The sequence below is a fragment of the Caloenas nicobarica genome, chromosome Z (assembly GCF_036013445.1).
Source record: "Caloenas nicobarica isolate bCalNic1 chromosome Z, bCalNic1.hap1, whole genome shotgun sequence".
NCBI lineage: Eukaryota > Metazoa > Chordata > Aves > Columbiformes > Columbidae > Caloenas > Caloenas nicobarica.
The window spans coordinates 109,914,524-109,931,363 of NC_088284.1; the positions used below are offsets into that span (position 1 = coordinate 109,914,524).

General features: G+C 41.5%; 1 protein-coding gene across 3 annotated transcripts in view; it reads left to right on the forward strand.

Moving 5' to 3' along the window:
* SLC44A5 (solute carrier family 44 member 5) overlaps nt 1-16,840 on the forward strand; it is an 84,655-nt gene that overhangs the window by 59,745 nt on the left and 8,070 nt on the right. For all 3 annotated transcript variants that reach the window (XM_065657118.1, XM_065657117.1, XM_065657119.1), the window contains 11 exons: nt 466-526; nt 2,076-2,199; nt 3,339-3,422; nt 5,969-6,081; nt 6,507-6,638; nt 9,136-9,235; nt 11,634-11,726; nt 12,626-12,713; nt 13,933-14,195; nt 15,252-15,346; nt 15,723-15,826. In XM_065657118.1, coding sequence (XP_065513190.1) covers nt 466-526; nt 2,076-2,199; nt 3,339-3,422; nt 5,969-6,081; nt 6,507-6,638; nt 9,136-9,235; nt 11,634-11,726; nt 12,626-12,713; nt 13,933-14,195; nt 15,252-15,346; nt 15,723-15,826 — 1,257 coding nt within the window. The remainder of the gene's footprint in view (nt 1-465; nt 527-2,075; nt 2,200-3,338; nt 3,423-5,968; nt 6,082-6,506; nt 6,639-9,135; nt 9,236-11,633; nt 11,727-12,625; nt 12,714-13,932; nt 14,196-15,251; nt 15,347-15,722; nt 15,827-16,840) is intronic.

Sequence of the window (16,840 nt, forward strand, 5' to 3'; positions counted from 1 at the left end):
AACCAGGTCTTGAGACTCCTGGGTGATCTAGAGCTGCTTAGTAATTTAGCTACGAAAATCAGTCGATCCTTGATGTAACTGATTTTGCACTCAACTGTACTGCATTGTTTGTGCCATCTCTAAAACACCTTGCAACTCAGCTAAATTAATTGTGTTAAATTCTTACTCTTCTTTAAGAGAAAAGGTGAAGGGGAGGCAAAGAACAATTGCCCAGTCACTTCTGGCTTAGATGCTGGTCCAAAGTGAGCAGGTCTTTTCTATCTTTGTCACTAGAAAAGGAAAAAATAGTCTTTTCCCAAATCACGGTGACAGTTTGGATTCTCATGTGCATCATAACTGTGTGTTGCAGTTTCACCAATGAAGTTTGGGGAGGAGGCTGCCAAGCCCAGTTTAGGGCTTTTTCTCAGACTGGGTGAGAAACGAAAAACGTGTGGTTTTCAGCATTCCTGTTTTTCTTCTTTTTAGTCTGTTGCTCAAGTCCTACGTGATGAAGATTGTCCTTCGATGATCATTCCAAGCAGGCCGTGTGAGTGGTTCTACTTCTTACACACATCTTCACAGATTATGAGCGTTCACATTAAAGCACAACTCCAGTCTGAAAAGTGTTTTGTGGTGAGGTCGAGGTCGCTAGGAACTGTCTGTTATCTGACGGTGACGTCCACTCAATTTGAAACGGTTTGAAAGAATCAAGATTTATTATTACTTTTTCTGCCATCTGTGAACATCCAGCCTGTGATTGGGTCAGGCTGAGTTCTTTCCTGCTCTTGAATCATCACTGATAACAAAAGTTTTACGGGTCAAATTGTGCCTTCCAAAACACGTGAGCAAACCGCCCCAGTAGCGCTGGGGAAAATGCCTCGGCGGTGGGATCGTATGGCCAGCTGCTGAAGTTCAGGTGGTACCTGAGCCCGGTTGCAGCACAGCAGCGCAGGGCAGACTTGGATTAAGGGGCCAAAAAGTGTTTTTGTAACTATGGTCAGCAGGTATTTCTGAGGAGATAACCACAGGTCGTCTCGGCTGCAGAAGTGTAATACCAAGAGTATCTGTCACTGACCCAGAAGCTCATGCAAATGAGAAATTGCTGTTTATTTTTCCATTATTTCAAATAGGCACCACGTAAACCAGGGACAGGAGAAAATACGGAATAAGTTTAAAAAAATGTATTAAAATGGCTGTACAAAAAATCATTAGCAAAGAAGCTATTATCTTATTTTAGACTACAACAAGGGGCAAAGATTACAGAGGGAGGAAAAGAGATGTTAGTTATTTCCTCAGAATAATTGGTGGGGTAGATATTCTAGACTGAACATTGAACCCTGGCATCAGTATTTTTTGGAACCTGGTAAGGAAAGCACAGAATTGTTAGATCAAGTTAAAGTACAGCTATGCAGGAGGACTGACCTTTGGAATGGAAACCAGGACTTTCTGCAGCAAGGAGCAGGGCAACATAAATGAGGATGTGAACACCTCTCCTTTTCTCTCTCTTTTATAATATCCTCTTCACTCTGTCTAGCCAATAGTTTCTGTCTTTTTTCCATTGCTTCCTCTCCAAGAATATCTAGTGATAGTGGCTGGAACTGCAGCTTCTCTGGCACATAAGGAATGGGCACTTGCTGTTACTTGTTGGTTTTGGTACTAATACCATTTGTGACCAGTCATGTTGAGTCTGTCCCTGGGGGCTGGTTTGATTATTACCACGAAATGACGTATTTGAGCAGCTGCAGTTTTTGTAAGCTGCCCACATACCGACAGAGAGTAAATTCAATATTTATTACAAGTTCTTAAACTGCTACAGATACTACTGTTGTTATTTGGTAGCACCTAGAATCTCCAGGTAAAAACTATGATCCCACCATACCTGAGCTTGGACAAAAAGCCCCACAGCATAAAAATAACAACCTTGAATATAATGGCTCTTCCAAGATTTGTCAAAGTCAACATATTGTTAGATGATCAGTTGAAAAACAATTGACTGTGAATCCGAAATGATTTGAATATCTTACAAAAGACAAGTGATAAAAGTGGAGCTTGACATGAAATGTAATATGCATGCTTTGTTTCGATGTTTTGAATAGTCCTTAAGAGATGCTTCCCAGACTTCTCCACAAAGAACGGTGTGCTAACCGTGGCAAACCAGACTACGTTCAAGGACGGAAGAGGGAAAACAAGAAATGTCACTGATCTCAGGGAAGCTGCAAAGTAGGTTTTACCCTTCTTTAGTGCTCGCTTGCTGGATTCTGAGATTGTGAAACCATTTAGGAGTTAAAAAATCTGTTATAGCAAATAGCTGAGGGTACCCAGGCAAGACTTGCTACAAATGTTCCCTCTGTTCAAGTTCCGTAAGGAAAACCAGCACTGCGGTATGCAGAAATGAGCAGGGAGCCAAGAGGTTTAGTCTGATTGTCTCAGGGTGGCTGTCAATTTTTAAATCATTCTTGTTGGTTTTCCTAGCAAAAAATAGAACTAAAGAAAGCGAAAGGAAGTTCAAAATGAAATCCTCGTGTCGCGGGACTCAGACCAGTCAGTAACGGCCTCGGCTATTCCTTCCTATGGTGGCTTTTGCACCAACGCAGACTGTCCCAGTACGGAGGGCATCTCACCCCGTCAGAGTCCTCCTGGTTTTAGGACATGTCTAAAGGTCAAAAGCGAAGTACTGGGCTCTGGTGCATGACAACACGTCCCTTGCAGAGGGACAGCAAGCTTCTCCAGTCCTGGGAATCAGCCAGGATAGGAGAAAACTTCGGCAATAGCCTCAGTTTGCGGCTGGTGCCAGTCCCAGCCTGTCTGCAGCACGGGGCACCTCACCTGACGGGCACACCTGCGCCCCGGCGCGTTCCTTTCGCTGGCAGCTGCAGCTACGTAGTCTGTTCTTTGACAAGAAGATCCTTCATGTCTTCTTAGGAAAACATCAATATGGGCAAGCGCTTTGCCAGATAGGAAGACAGTTCCATAAATTCAGCGTTTTGCTTCCCTGAGCTGTTTTCTGCTGCTCAGCTGTTGGCAGTTCCGGAGTCACAAGTGCTGGGCTCTTGGTACACTGCAGTTCTCAAGAGCAGAGACTTTTATTGTGACATAATAAGCAACTATATCTGGTGATAGTTAGTACTCATAAAACTCTTTTAATAAAGCTTTTTCAGGAGCTGTATAGAAATTTTTACGCAGGTTTTTTCTTTGGCGAAATGTGATTGATGTTGGCTTGGTTACAGAACTGGAGGATAGTAATATACTCTTATCACTAGCAAAGATATTACAAATTCTTTCACTGCATTTATTTGTTGTTTAAATATATTCTGCTTTTCTACCTAAAGCAACCTCTGCTTTGGTTTGTCTTTCCTCAGCGGCATCAATAATGTCCTGGATGCAAGATCAGTTGGAATGAAAATTTTTGAAGACTATGCCATTTCTTGGTATTGGATTTTAATGTAAGATTTTCATAGGTATTTTTAATTTTTCCAAACTCACTTCGGAGCATGCAGGGAATTAAAAAATAAATCATGTATGTGTTTGTTACCAATCCTACTTTAAAATTCGAAGAGTAACTGTAATGTCCTTTCATCACATGATAATAACTTTGTTGTGGTTCTGTACCTGAGGTAAGGATAGCTCAGCATACAGACATAGCCTGCCGACTGATCTGGAGTAGCTTTTTAAGATCCTACCAGGCAGAAAACCGGGAGGTGCTGTCTCCTGTTGCAGGACCCATCTGTGTGGTAATTCCAAAACTGAAAAATCTTAATTAAGAGACTTTCAAACCAATTGCAGTTGCTAAGTGTCATTAGTATATATATATAAAACATAATTTCTAAATTCATACTGGCAATATATAGTTAAATCCATTATAATCCATAAATCCAATATAGATCTATAAATCCAGTGCAGCAGGCAAAGCAGCATAAAGAACAAAAAGTCTTGAACAGTATTAACTTTATCTCGCAATTAGTACTCGCTAGTCACCAATTAGTAAAAATGCAGCACTGAAACAAAAGGAGCTATTTTGCTGAAACAAATATGTAAGCATATGTGCATTCTTAGCCCATTTATATTGTTTTTGATGGACCAGGGTGTTGATACATTTAAACAGAAGTCTTTGCCAGGTGAGAACCTGTAACGTGCACATACTAAGCATATGTTATTCAAGCCTGAATGCAAATCCACAACAATAAATACATAGGCTTTCGATAATAAGCCTAATATGGAGAATGAGTCAGTTCAGAAACATAAGCTGTCGGGTTTTAAAGGTGTTCAGTCACTGGTGGGAGAACAGCTTTCTCACGCTCTGATACTGTGCTCACCATGGTCAGTGCCCTGGTATTCAGCCAGCTCAGTTCTCTCTACATCTCTTACTGAAATCAGGCACATGGTGCAGATTCAAAGAAGATTTCACTGAACAGGTAGGCTGGAGAGAGAACTGACCGGTTTTTGAACAGAAATTCTAAATACTGAAGCCAGTTTCCACATTTCAAATACGATATTTTTATAAGGAATTGTTACTACTTTAAAAGTAGTTGGATAGGGTTTTCTTCACGCTTTTTACCAAATGATAGCACACACCAGATGGTTTCTGGACAAACGTGGGTGATGACAGTGAAGGCCTGGTAGTAAAAGGAAGCTGGATTAAAAATTACGTATGGAATTTATGGAATTGCTCTAGTCTTTCTAGCATATCCCAAAAGAACTGCTGCTTTTGAGCCTCAGTTTAAGGGAACCAGTCCGTTGAGGACAGTTGTTCCCATGTCCTCAGTTTTGAGGTTACCAGGACTCGTGTATATCTGAGGATAACTTTAGATAAAGGTAACTTACTGCTTTCAGGAATAGAGTCATAAGCTCCAAACTACAACTTCTGTTGAGGAATACATTCTGAATTTCAAACGAGCCATTCAGAAAGGGAGAATGCATCATGCTAGGAAGCCTTTAAAGGGCTAGGACTTAATACCAGCTTACAAAGGTTTAACTAAGCTGATGTTCTTTTTCTTTTTCCTCTGCCCATCTGGCTTAGTTTTCCCAAAACACCTGGTTTTGATGGTTTATGCTCAGGCCGACGCATTTTTTTATCTTTGTTAACTGACTAAATAAGCTGGGAACATTGACAAGAGAAGTTACTGAAGGCAGGCAAGAAGAGATTTTAAGTTTTTTCTGAGTCTGTACTAATACAAAATCCCAGTGTAACACCTACTAAAAATTCTGAGAAATGAAATGTTCTGTGAAGCATCTGAGCTTGGATGGTTTTTGGGTGGGATTATTGTTCACATTGCTTTATTCACATTGCTTTAGAAGGCCTCACGGGGTAAAAAGGTCTTTCGCAGTTATTTTTTCCTTTCTGACTTGCTTTTTGAGAGTGAAATGAAAACAAATATTTCCTTACCACAGACTTGATAAAGAGAAGACACTCTGCAGATGTGTTTCCCAGGGCCTCATTAATAGCTCTTAACTGTTTATTTTTATGTATCACAATGCCTGATCATTTCCTCTTACGATGGGTAGAGTCACTGGTTTTCCTCCTAAACGTAATTATTTTTCTTCTGGGAAAGCTCGTAGGATGTTACTTTACTAACATTGTTTCTTTGCAAGTAGAGATTTTTAATGGAGGACATAAACCAGCAACCTCCACACACACAGGTATTCCTCCAGTTTATGTGCTGTAGACTGGACCATGACCTGAAAAAGGCTGTGAGTTGTTCAGCTGGTGTAAAGGAGCAAAAAGTCATTGTACTGGTCCTGCTCAGCCAACCTGGAACCTGGTTTATGCCAACATTGCTGGCTCTGCCCTGTGAGATCATCGCAAATAAGTTGTTTCTAAAAGCACATAGTAGCCATGAGCATGTATTTCATAAGGAAGATTGTGAAATACATTTTTACAAATCATTCTCTTATGTGAGATGAAGTGACCTGTATTTGGGGTACCAGGCATGCAAGAAAGTGAAGATTCTCACTCTTGTTTTCACTGTGTTTGTGTTTCTTGTCATTCCAGTGGGCTGTTCATTGCAATGATTGTGAGTCTGCTCTTCCTTGTGCTATTGAGGTTCATGGCTGGGATTCTCTTCTGGATTTTCATCTTTGGTGTGATTGGAATTATAGGTTATGGTAAGTGTAATCTAGCCTCTGAGGCTATTTTTCCTTATTGCTTAAGTTTCAGCAAGGAAAATCAGTAATTACATCAATTAAGTGGTACAACTGGGAGAATTAATGCCTAGTTTTAGACACAGTTAAGTGAGAAGGGCTTAAATGGCAGCGAAATGTAGTAAGAATCCAGCTGTGCTGATACTTAGCACCAGATATAGTAACCTCAGTTATGTACCCACAGTATGCTTGGTCTGTATTCACTCGTACTGATATTTCTTTTCTATATATCTAATGTTATAACTGACTAGTCTCACAGTAATGCATTTTTGGTTTTTGCTTACCTGACATGCTGAGGACAAACACTTGGCCTGTACAAGTTTGGTTTTTTTAAACTTGTCTTTGCACTCTTCAGAAACATTAATTTTATATTGATTGTTTTTTAAAAGGCATCTGGCATTGTTACTGGGAGTATGATCATCTCAAAGGAATACCTGGATCTGACCTCACCGTTTACGATATTGGATTCCAGACAGACTTCAGAGTGTACCTGCAACTGAGGCAAACATGGTTAGCGTTTAGTAAGTGCCCTTTAAACTTGGTATCTGTTAATGGATACTCAGAGGAATCAATCACGGTCTTGCTTTGGTTTCTGCCTTGTTAAATCTCCTTCTCTACATATGTCGCTCAGAGGAGAAAGCAGAATTTTCTTCTCTGTATTGTGCAAGAATCTACTTTTTTGCAAGGAGACTAGTGTATTTTAAGGGCTGATAAAGCAATCACGCTAGTGATGAGAGTGAAAATGCTTGTGTTATTAGCATTCTATTTCCTGTGTGTTCAGTCTTCATCATGGGGAAGCAGAAGGCAATAACTACGTTAGTCCTGGTGTAGTTGCATAAAGAGGGGCATTTTCCTCTCCTCGTCTGTTGATTCTCCCTCTCTGAGGGCCCCAGAAATTAAATTAATAGCTCTACACATCTTTGTAGAGCTGTTTACATTCAGGTCACTGAATTTTCTTGGAGCCTGATCTGAGACTGTGGAATGAACAACTGCAAATTTCATCACCTTTATTTTCAAAAGTGCATCATTGCCTTCTCTTACAAGGGCAACATATTTAAAACAAAATCCTACTGGGATGAGACAGCATGCAGCATATGCATCCCTCCGCAGGGAAAGGGGTGGAGGAGAGAACAAATACTTGTCAAATTACTTGCATTGCCATTACTGCCCTATCGAAAGGCACACAGACACTAACTGATGATGAATGGGACGTAACTAAAACACTGCCTCTCCCTATTGGTGACTAAATTAATAGAGCAATAGTTTACTGCTTAAATCACCTCTCTCTGCTTTGCATGTTCATTTAACTCTATGTTGGATCATTGAGCTCATGAGGCATGCTCTACATATTGCTGAGGCACTGCTTTTTAATGTGCTATCCCTAGAGAATATTAGAGCTTTATTTTGTTTTTCCTTGTAACTCTCCAAGCTCTTCCCCTGCCTGATTCTCAGCAGCCAATGTGTAGTTTATCTAGAGGTGAGTGTCACTTTCAGATGAGTAAGTTGAGGTAATCAGGAATTAAATTACTTTTCCAAAGTCACACAGCAAATCAGTTAAATATCCTTGAGGAAAACGTGGGTCCTCTTAGTCCTAGTCTAGAACTCATCGTGTACTGACATTGCTTTCCTTTTTCACAATGTTTGGGACAAGCTGCATTAACTTAAGAGAGCTGAACTGGAATGAGACCAACTTTAAAGAAACCTGGTTGTGTATTCCTTCATGGGGAGCTGTATCAAAATAGAGTCTGAAATGCGTATAACAAAACCTTTGTTCTGCACAAAGTCTGTGGCTTGGAGCAGCACAGCGGTCACTGGCCACCTGCAGTTCTGGTGGCGGCAGGAGCTGCTCATACCTGGGATCGTAACCTGATATCCGTGACTGTCCGGGTCTGGATTCTGAGACTCTGTCTAAGCTGCGGGACCCGAAGCCAGTTCCCATGTCCCTTTGCAAACCTCCATACAAGCCAGGGCTTAGGGACATTGTCCCTTCTGTCGTCTTCTCCTTCCACAAAACTTCTTCATTTCAGCCGGAGGAGCCGGGTCCTGCTGTGTCCAACCATCCACAGCTGCTGGGCTGATTTACAGGTGGTCTGAGTGTCTGAAGTGCCCAGAATTAATGGCTGTGTCTGTCCAAGGAGGTGCGCTTCAGACATTAAAGACTCTGTCTTCTCTCGATGAAGTCCAGAGAGTTTTTTTGGTTTCCACTGCAGAAATAGGTTTTGAACTGACACAAATGGAAATCAAACTGAAGGAGACTCTTTAAACCAGATCTGGGTTATGATTCAAACACTGCTCATAAGTGAGAGAGGAAATGTTCTGGGACATGGTGCTTTCAGCCCTCTGACCTCAGAGCAAGTTCGTACAATTCCAGCAGCACAGCTGAAAGGTGAAAAAAATGTGTCCCAAACTGCCCTATCTTAGCATTTTCTTCTTTTTTCCTCAAATAAGGTGAAATGAGCTCATGCCAGGTTAATACTCGAACCAACCTATTGATTTAAGTACATCCAAATGTTAGAATAATATATATTGGGAAAAATGCACTCTTCATTAAAAAGTTGATGCTTCATCTCCATTCTATTTATTTTATTTATCTAAATACTACAAATTAGCAGCATTAAAATATAAATATGCAAAATGCTTGTTTTTGAAAAGTAGAATTTGTTAAGAGTGAACGGTATCTAAGGCCAAATACTACAGTCACATTTAAGTAAATTATTATCTTAGTCTGAGAATCATATGTTCCATTTTTCTTCTAAATTTATAAATGCTAATGTCGGGGTCCTGCACATTCTGACTAACTTTCTGCATGCAGAATTTCCCTACACTGGAACTTACAAAACTCTGAAATGGAATTGAAGACTGGCAGGTACAGTGTGAGAAAGAGAGAACTGCTCTAGCAGAGAGTTGTATGGAGTTCATAAACTATAGTGTAAAATACAATGAAAACAAGAAACAATTTACAGAGACAGGATGTTGGTTTGTTTCTTGGTAAATCTAACTTTGTTTGTTTTTTTACAGTGATAATACTTTGTGTTGTTGAGGTCATAATCATACTGATGCTGATCTTCCTAAGGAATCGTATCCGGATTGCTATTGCACTTTTGAAGGAAGGTAGTAGGTATGTTGGTCTGATTTTAATACAGTTTGAATTTTATTAAATGATCTCTCGAGTACACTGTTCTTGAGCTTCATCTTGCACTACCCAGGGCATAAATTCGGGAGTTAAAATACAATACTGGACTTGCTGAGCTGAACAGGTAACATGAGCAATGCCAGTTCTCGGTTAATGAGGGTGTACTTACAGGAGATTTCTCTTTTGCAGTCAGACGTTTCTTGTCTCTCAGCCCCTTGCCTTAAGGGTACACGTATTGCAACTGGTACCACGGACCCTCAGTGCAAGGTGTTATCAGCAGAAATGCCAAGTGTGGTATGGTGTGCACAGGAGCCTGGGACTGCAGCTGCCAATTCTGCCCTGTCCTTGGGTTGTCTCTGGAGTGATGTACTAGTGGTAGAACATTGGTGTTGTTTTGGCTGTGGCTTTTATTTAGGAGAGACTGAATTCTTCTGGCTCAAATCAAAGTTTTGTGTGGACATGCATGAATGTGCAGAGAGAACAGGAGACTTCCATCACCAGACACTGTGGTATGGTGCACGCCAAGGTGCTGCATTCCAGCTCTGAGCACAGAAGGAAGCAGAGCAGGGTATGAGAGCCGAAGGCTTGGGAGACCTCGTCATTTTGTGTGTCCTGAACTCTGCAGAGACTTTGTTCACAGTGGCTCCTGTTTTACACAGTGGCAACACTTAGTTCTTTTATTTCTTTTTTTAATTGGAATATAACGAAGTGGGAATGGACTTAAAACATCAGGCCATTGGATTTCATTGCAAACACGCAAAGCTCTCATAGGCCTTGGAAGCAGAGCTCTGTTGTTAGAGCACACAGAATTAGTTCTGAGTTTACCTGTGTGCTCCTGCTTGTAGTTTTCTGTCATCTCCATTGACATTGTGGTTCCCAGGAGTCAGGATTTGGGATTTTTGTAATGGGATTAAGAAATACTGAAATTCTACATTCAGCCTGGTACCTGTTTCCTGTCTTATGGTACTGTGCAATTAGAGCATAGCAATTTATTTTGGCAGCACTAAATTATGCTCTTTAATTCCTGTTCATTAAAACGCAGGAACACTTAACACTCTGCAACACTTTTGTTCACAGCCCTGACAGCAGAAGGATTTCAGAAAGTTCATAAACTTCCTGCTGAGAAGTAATAACATTCTGTAGTTCTTTAGCAGCATGGAAAGGTCACTTGAGAGAGACGTTTTTACTCATATGCATAATGCATGAGGTGAAACACTGTATGTCATTGCTGTAAACCTAACAGACCATGCCCTGTGTTCAGGCAGATGAAAAATAAGCTGTTAATGACTGGAAATCAAATTACATTTTTCAATGCCTTTTAACTACTCTTTCAAAAATATTACAATTATAATGCTAATAATTGACTTGAAATCCATGGTTAGAAACAATTACGAGTTGTTACTGAGTTTGTTGGAGTAACTGTCCGTGGTGTTGGAGGTTACCAAAGGCCCACCATGAACTGCTGAACGCTGTTCACGTGCAGTGGTTGTTTCTCAGACAGGAGAAAGCTCTGTCCTTGTTTGTGACTCTGGACTTTTACTTCCGTAGGCTCAGACAGAAATTGATGTATTGCTCTTAACCCCTTGATTGCATGTGACAGATCCCTTGCATTCCCCCAGCATTTACTAGTTTAGTGGCAGGAACTGGATAAATTTGGCTCCTTTTACATTCTGGAAACTGCCTCCTATAAAACAAATAACATCAGAAGTGCCACGAATCATAGGAAAAATACTATAAAAATAATGAGAGACAAAGCAGCTTGTGGTAAGCTTTACAAGGTCACTGGAAAGAAAATTCAGAGTAATGGGAGAGGTGGATGACAGGAGTGTAAAGGAGTGCAAGGACAGTCGTTCGGTCACAGGCAGGTGTGAGCGTGTCCTGGCGTTACAAAGGCAAGTTGAGGGTCCCTGCCCCAAGACAGTGAGGACGTCAGGCAGGAAAGGGCCTGGGAACAGAAGCCTCAAGTACAAAGTGGCAAGAGGTGATTTCAGGTGTGCAGGAGCTGAGGGAAGAGTGTGGGAGCTGAGCAGAACCGAACAGGGAAATGAGGGTTCAGCAGGGAGAGGTGACTGAAGGGGCTTTGTGACCTGGAGAGAGCTGGATCTGGGAGGCGGATGGAGGAGGAGGACGCAGAAGACAGACTCGAACCTGGCAAGTTGATAAAGGTGACGTGCTGCTGATAAAAGCGGGGCGGTAGAAATGACAAAGTGAAGATGTGAAGACATTGGAAGAGAGAACCCGCAGTATTCTGAGATCTCAGCACTATATTATGCTGCTGCTGACAAGGAGCTCCAAGTAAAAAGGATGATGCTAGAAGAGGACTGACAAAGAACTTGTCTCTTAAATTGTTGCAGCTTACTGATATGTTTTGTTTCTTTCATAGGGCTATTGGCTATATAATGTCTACATTGTTCTACCCAATTGTCACCTTCGTTCTCATTGCAATTTGTATTTCCTACTGGGCTGTGACAGCTGTGTATCCTTCTGTCTGTGTGCCTCTCTGGAGGAACAGTCTTCTGGTCTGCAAGGCCAGATAATTCTCTGCTGTTTCACCTTAACCAAACCAGCATTTAGAGGGCTATTTGGTCACTTAGCACTTGCTGCACCGATGCACTCTTCTCATGGCACATTTGCACATGACGTACAAATTTAATTTCATTAAAAAGAACTGGACTAAAATTCATGCCAAGGCAGGGGGATCAGACAAGGCCTTGTGTGCTACATAAGTCTGACTTTAAGGGGTGAAAAAAGGGCCCTCAGCAAAGAGTGAATGTGGCCTTTAAGGTGCCGTGTGCTCTGAAGGTTCAACATTGGTGGTCTCTGAGCTGGGGTGGGCTCCAGGTGTGTTTTGTTCAGAAAAGTGTAGGAAAGGAGTGAGAGAATGTACAGTGCGCTGAGTCTTCTGTAAATTGCAAAACAGCAACCACTGTCTGTTCCCAGAACCGCAAGGGCTTGGCAAGGTACCAGGAAGGGGAAGATTGCTTTTTGAAAACAAATGGTGCTTTTACATGCAAAGAGGGGCAGTTATTGCTGTTCAGGACAACGTTAGTTTGTCCTTATGCTCTGTGTCTGCTTCTACCCAAATACGAACTGTCGAAGAACAATGCATAATCCGCCTTGTCAAAGGTGATGTGCAGGAGAGACTGAGTCACCTTTCCAGGTTATTCTGCTTGCCCGTTCTGGTCAGGCGTTATTACGGGTCGGGGATGGAGTTTGCCTCAGTTTGTCTGTCAGCCCTTCACAGACATCTCTGCATAGTAAGGTCAGTTTTTCTGTTATCTGCACGAGTTCTTTAGCCAGTCATTACCCCCTCCAGAATCCTGAGTTGCTCAAAGCCTACAGTTCTGTGATTCCTCCTTAAAATATTTCATTCAGTTTTCTGGCTACATCGGGAGAACCTGTGTATAAAGTAATGGCTAATCAAACACTGTGCAAGTATGCAAACCTGACGTGTGACCCAGAGGTAAGTGTAACAAATACTTACCTGTAGTGAGAGCTATACTAATTGCATTTCTTAATCACGATTAAATGCAATCCTAGTAGAAAATGTGTATATTTTAAGTAATGATTCCTCATGTTAAAACTGAAAATAACACTTAGTGTTCAGATAACACGTATTTGTTCAAAGCAGTTTACAGATACAAATTTTTCTACTAAACTGTCCTGTGAGGCAGGTAAATATTAACCATTCTCATTTATAGGGTGAGAAAGGATGACACAGAAGTATAGGTTTCTTTGGAAAGGTGTTCTTGAACTCATGAGGATTCTGTTTCATAGTCCTCAAAAGGCAATGGAAGATTCGAAAGCTGTGCCTCAGACTTGCCCAAGGACCAGCCGTGTTTTGAAGCAGACACTTATCTTCTTCTGGCACAGCAAGGGCCTTTGAGAAGCTCCAAAAATATTTGTCTTTTTTTTTTGTTTTGTCATCCATCAAATGTTTTGACTTGACTGTGGGGCTGAATTTAAGTATTTTTTGAAAACTAGAAATATTTATCAAATGTTACATTGGAGTTCTTTTCAGGTGTTCACATTTCAATGTACTGCTGTGGTTATGTATATCCCAAACAATTCCCCAACCTACTGATGTCTGAACACTAAAAAAGAAAGGGATTAGCAATTGGCTGCTTTTATTTCATGCCCAAACTGACCAAATACATGAAATGAACAATAGAAAGAGGGAGAAGTAATTCCATGTAAAGACTACTGCTGTTTTAATACTCTGAGATAGGTAAGAGAAGTTGTGACCACATCCACAGCTTGTGTAAAATAGCACAGCTCACTTGATTTCAATTCAACTGTGGTGATTTACCCAAACTGCAAATTTGGCCTCTGCTTTTCAAATATTTTTTTTTTAATGTGAGCAGATTTTTTTAAATGAAAATTAAACGTTTATGTGTCTTAGAAGTAGATTTCTGAAACTCACATTCCATGTATGTGGGTTTCAGGCATGGGGTGAACAGCCCTGTTTGCAAACTGCATAATTTAGAGTTAAGCATCTGCATAAGACATTAATACAAATCCTTAAATATGTAAACAGGTTATAGTATTGGAGTGCAGTGTTGAATGACCTAATGAAACATCAAGCAGAATTAAGTTATTTGTATTAAACTGCTAAACTTCAGAGAATGTATACACAGAATTCATTGCTTATCATTGTGGTGTTTATTTTTCTTTCTATACAGACTTTTAACAGAACCAATGTGACTAAATTGTGTCCGGGTGCTCAGTGTACTTTTGCATTTTATGGAGGAGAAAGCCTGTACCATAAGTACATCTTCATCTTCCAGTTGGCCAACGCCTTTGTCTTTCTCTGGCTGGTGAACTTTGCAATTGCACTGGGTCAGTGTACCCTTGCTGGTGCCTTTGCCTCATATTACTGGGCCTATCGAAAACCAGCTGATATTCCACTGTGGCCGCTCTTCTCTTCATTTGGACGAGCAATACGGTAAGACTATGGAGCTGGATGTGAGTCTTGTTGTGTATCCAACAAGTGCTCTTTTTACTTCTAGGGAGGCCAGACTTAGAGTATCAAATGAAAATGATTATTCAGCATTGTGGTTTAACCCCGGTGGGCAGCCAAGCCCCACGCAGCCACTCGCTCACTCCCCCACAGTGGCTGTGGGACGGAATTGGAAGGGTAAAAGTGTGAAAACACGTGAGCTCAGATAAAGACAGTTATACGTAAAGCAAAGCTGTGTGTGCGAGCAGCGCAAAGCGGGGGTTTCATCCACTGCTCCCCATCGCAGGCGGGTGTTCAGCTGTCCCCAGGTCAGCAGGACTTCAGCACATGGTGTGGTGACGTGGGAGGACAAACACCCTGACTCTGAACGCCCCTCCTTTCTCCATCTTCCCCGCAGCTTTTGTTGCTGCATCGTGTCGTGTGATGTCCCCTGGGCCGGTGGGGTCACCTGTCCCGGCTGTGTCCCCTCCCAGCCCCTGTGCGCCCCCAGCCTGCCCTGGCGGGGCAGCGGCAGGACCAGAAAAGGCCTTGACGCTGCTCAGCCACAGCTAAAACACGGGTGTGTCACCAACACAAATCCATATCGTAGCACCGTACAAGCTGCTGTGAAGAAAGCTAGCGCTGTTCCATCCAAACCTGGTACAATCAGGAAAATGTAGTTGTTGGAGGCGGCTGAATCCTGAAGCCAAATCGCAACAAGGCTGTGGCAGCTCCGTCCCTCGGGTCTGACCAATTACAAGGCTGAGCAAGTATTCCCAGTAGGTGCACTCACCCACATACATGTATACAACCTGTACATAGACAGCTGGCCACACAGACTGACAGACAGACAGATGCAGTACTCACACAGACACCACCAGCACCAGCGGCTTCATCCCATTCTGGCGGATCAGGGTGAAGGTCCATTAACAAATGTAATTCCCACTAATGGACCTTCCTCCAGTTACAATTTTATTTATATATATACACACACATGCACAAACATATATAATTGTACATATACACATATGTACAACATAACAGTTATTTATTTTGTTTTAGATACCATACAGGTTCACTGGCATTTGGAGCCTTAATTCTTGCAATTGTCCAGCTTATTAGAGTAATACTGGAGTACTTGGATCACAAACTGAAAGGTGAGATTTTTGAATCTATTCTAGGTTATTAAGACCTCCTTTGGTAAATTCCTTACTTTCCCAAGCTGTTTTTACAGCAATGAAAAGAGATTAATTTCACATCATGTTAGCCATTGTAGGTTCACTGAAGCCAGTGAATTTGTGCTGCTTTACTCAAATTGACTCTATGTGCATGCAAAGTTCATGCAGGATGTGGATCTGATCTAACTGAAAGCTAGTAAGCTAAATTTGGTTGAGAAAGAAGAGTCCATACCCAGAAGAAAAGAAATAATGTTTCTGCTTCTGTCACGATTTAAGGTTTTCTTCTGAATAGCTTTCTGTGTTCTGAATACTGCTCATGAGTTCCATGTATGATGTACACTCTCCTTTTTTTCAGGTACACAGAACTCCTTCACTAGATTCCTACTCTGCTGCCTCAAATGCTGTTTCTGGTGTTTGGAAAAATTCTTAAAATTTATAAACAGAAATGCCTACATCATGGTATGTGCTGTCTCCGCATGTGCTCTTCCCTATCTGGGACACTAAAATACTCTAACCACTACTAGTTGATCAACACCCACCAGTGCTAGAATCTGCTGAATAAGTAATGGGATTTCTGGGAGTTTTCAGGAAATGCATGTGGTCCTACCATGAAAAAGTAAGATCTCTTTTTCTCTACTTGTATATTCAGCCTCCTTTCATGCCTGTCCTTGTCCATTCCCCTCACCTTCCAAAGTAAGTGATTCAGCAGTTGAAATCCTGATTTCAACAGGAACATGAGCTTGTTTCATACTGCATGTTGATGACACTTCTGTTTGGAGGCAGTGTTTGAATGAGGAGGTCAGAAGGCACATGGTATCTGTATTTCCTCCTGGAAGTTAAAAGCACAAATTCTTCTAGCAGCAGCAGTGATATTACTCTAAAATAACCCTTCTTAGCTTCCAGAGAGAAATTCCAGATTTTCACCTAATTAAACGTGTAGATTTCAGCCTAGAATGTCCTGACTTGAAGTTGTTTCAGTGATTGAATGGTACAGTCACAGGCTTGTCTCAAAGGAGGTGGCTATAATGGTCCACTACAACTCATGATCATGCAATTGATTTTTCAAATTAATGCCATCTTGAAGAGAAAGTTTTCTTTTTGACTGTCTTGTTAGCAGTTTGTAAACTGACTGCACTAATGGCTGTTCTAAAAAAACTTATCCTTGTGGGCACTATTCCAGGAAGAAGAAATTATTTTGCTCCTGAATAACTTTAGCTGCTTTAGTTTGTGCTGGTGTAAATCCACTGACTTTGATACTGGTGTTGCTGATTTCTTCTTGAATGAGAATAGCATCAGGTCCAAGGAGATACCTACAGGGGTCAAGTCGCCCCTGCTCTACAAGTGCCTGTTCCTTTCTACTCATTATAAATGCTTCCACTGGCTGTAAACCCTGTCTCCTTCTCTGGAGACATTCAAACCCACCTGGATGCATTCCTGTGCAATCTACTCTGGGTGAACCTGCTTTAGCAGATG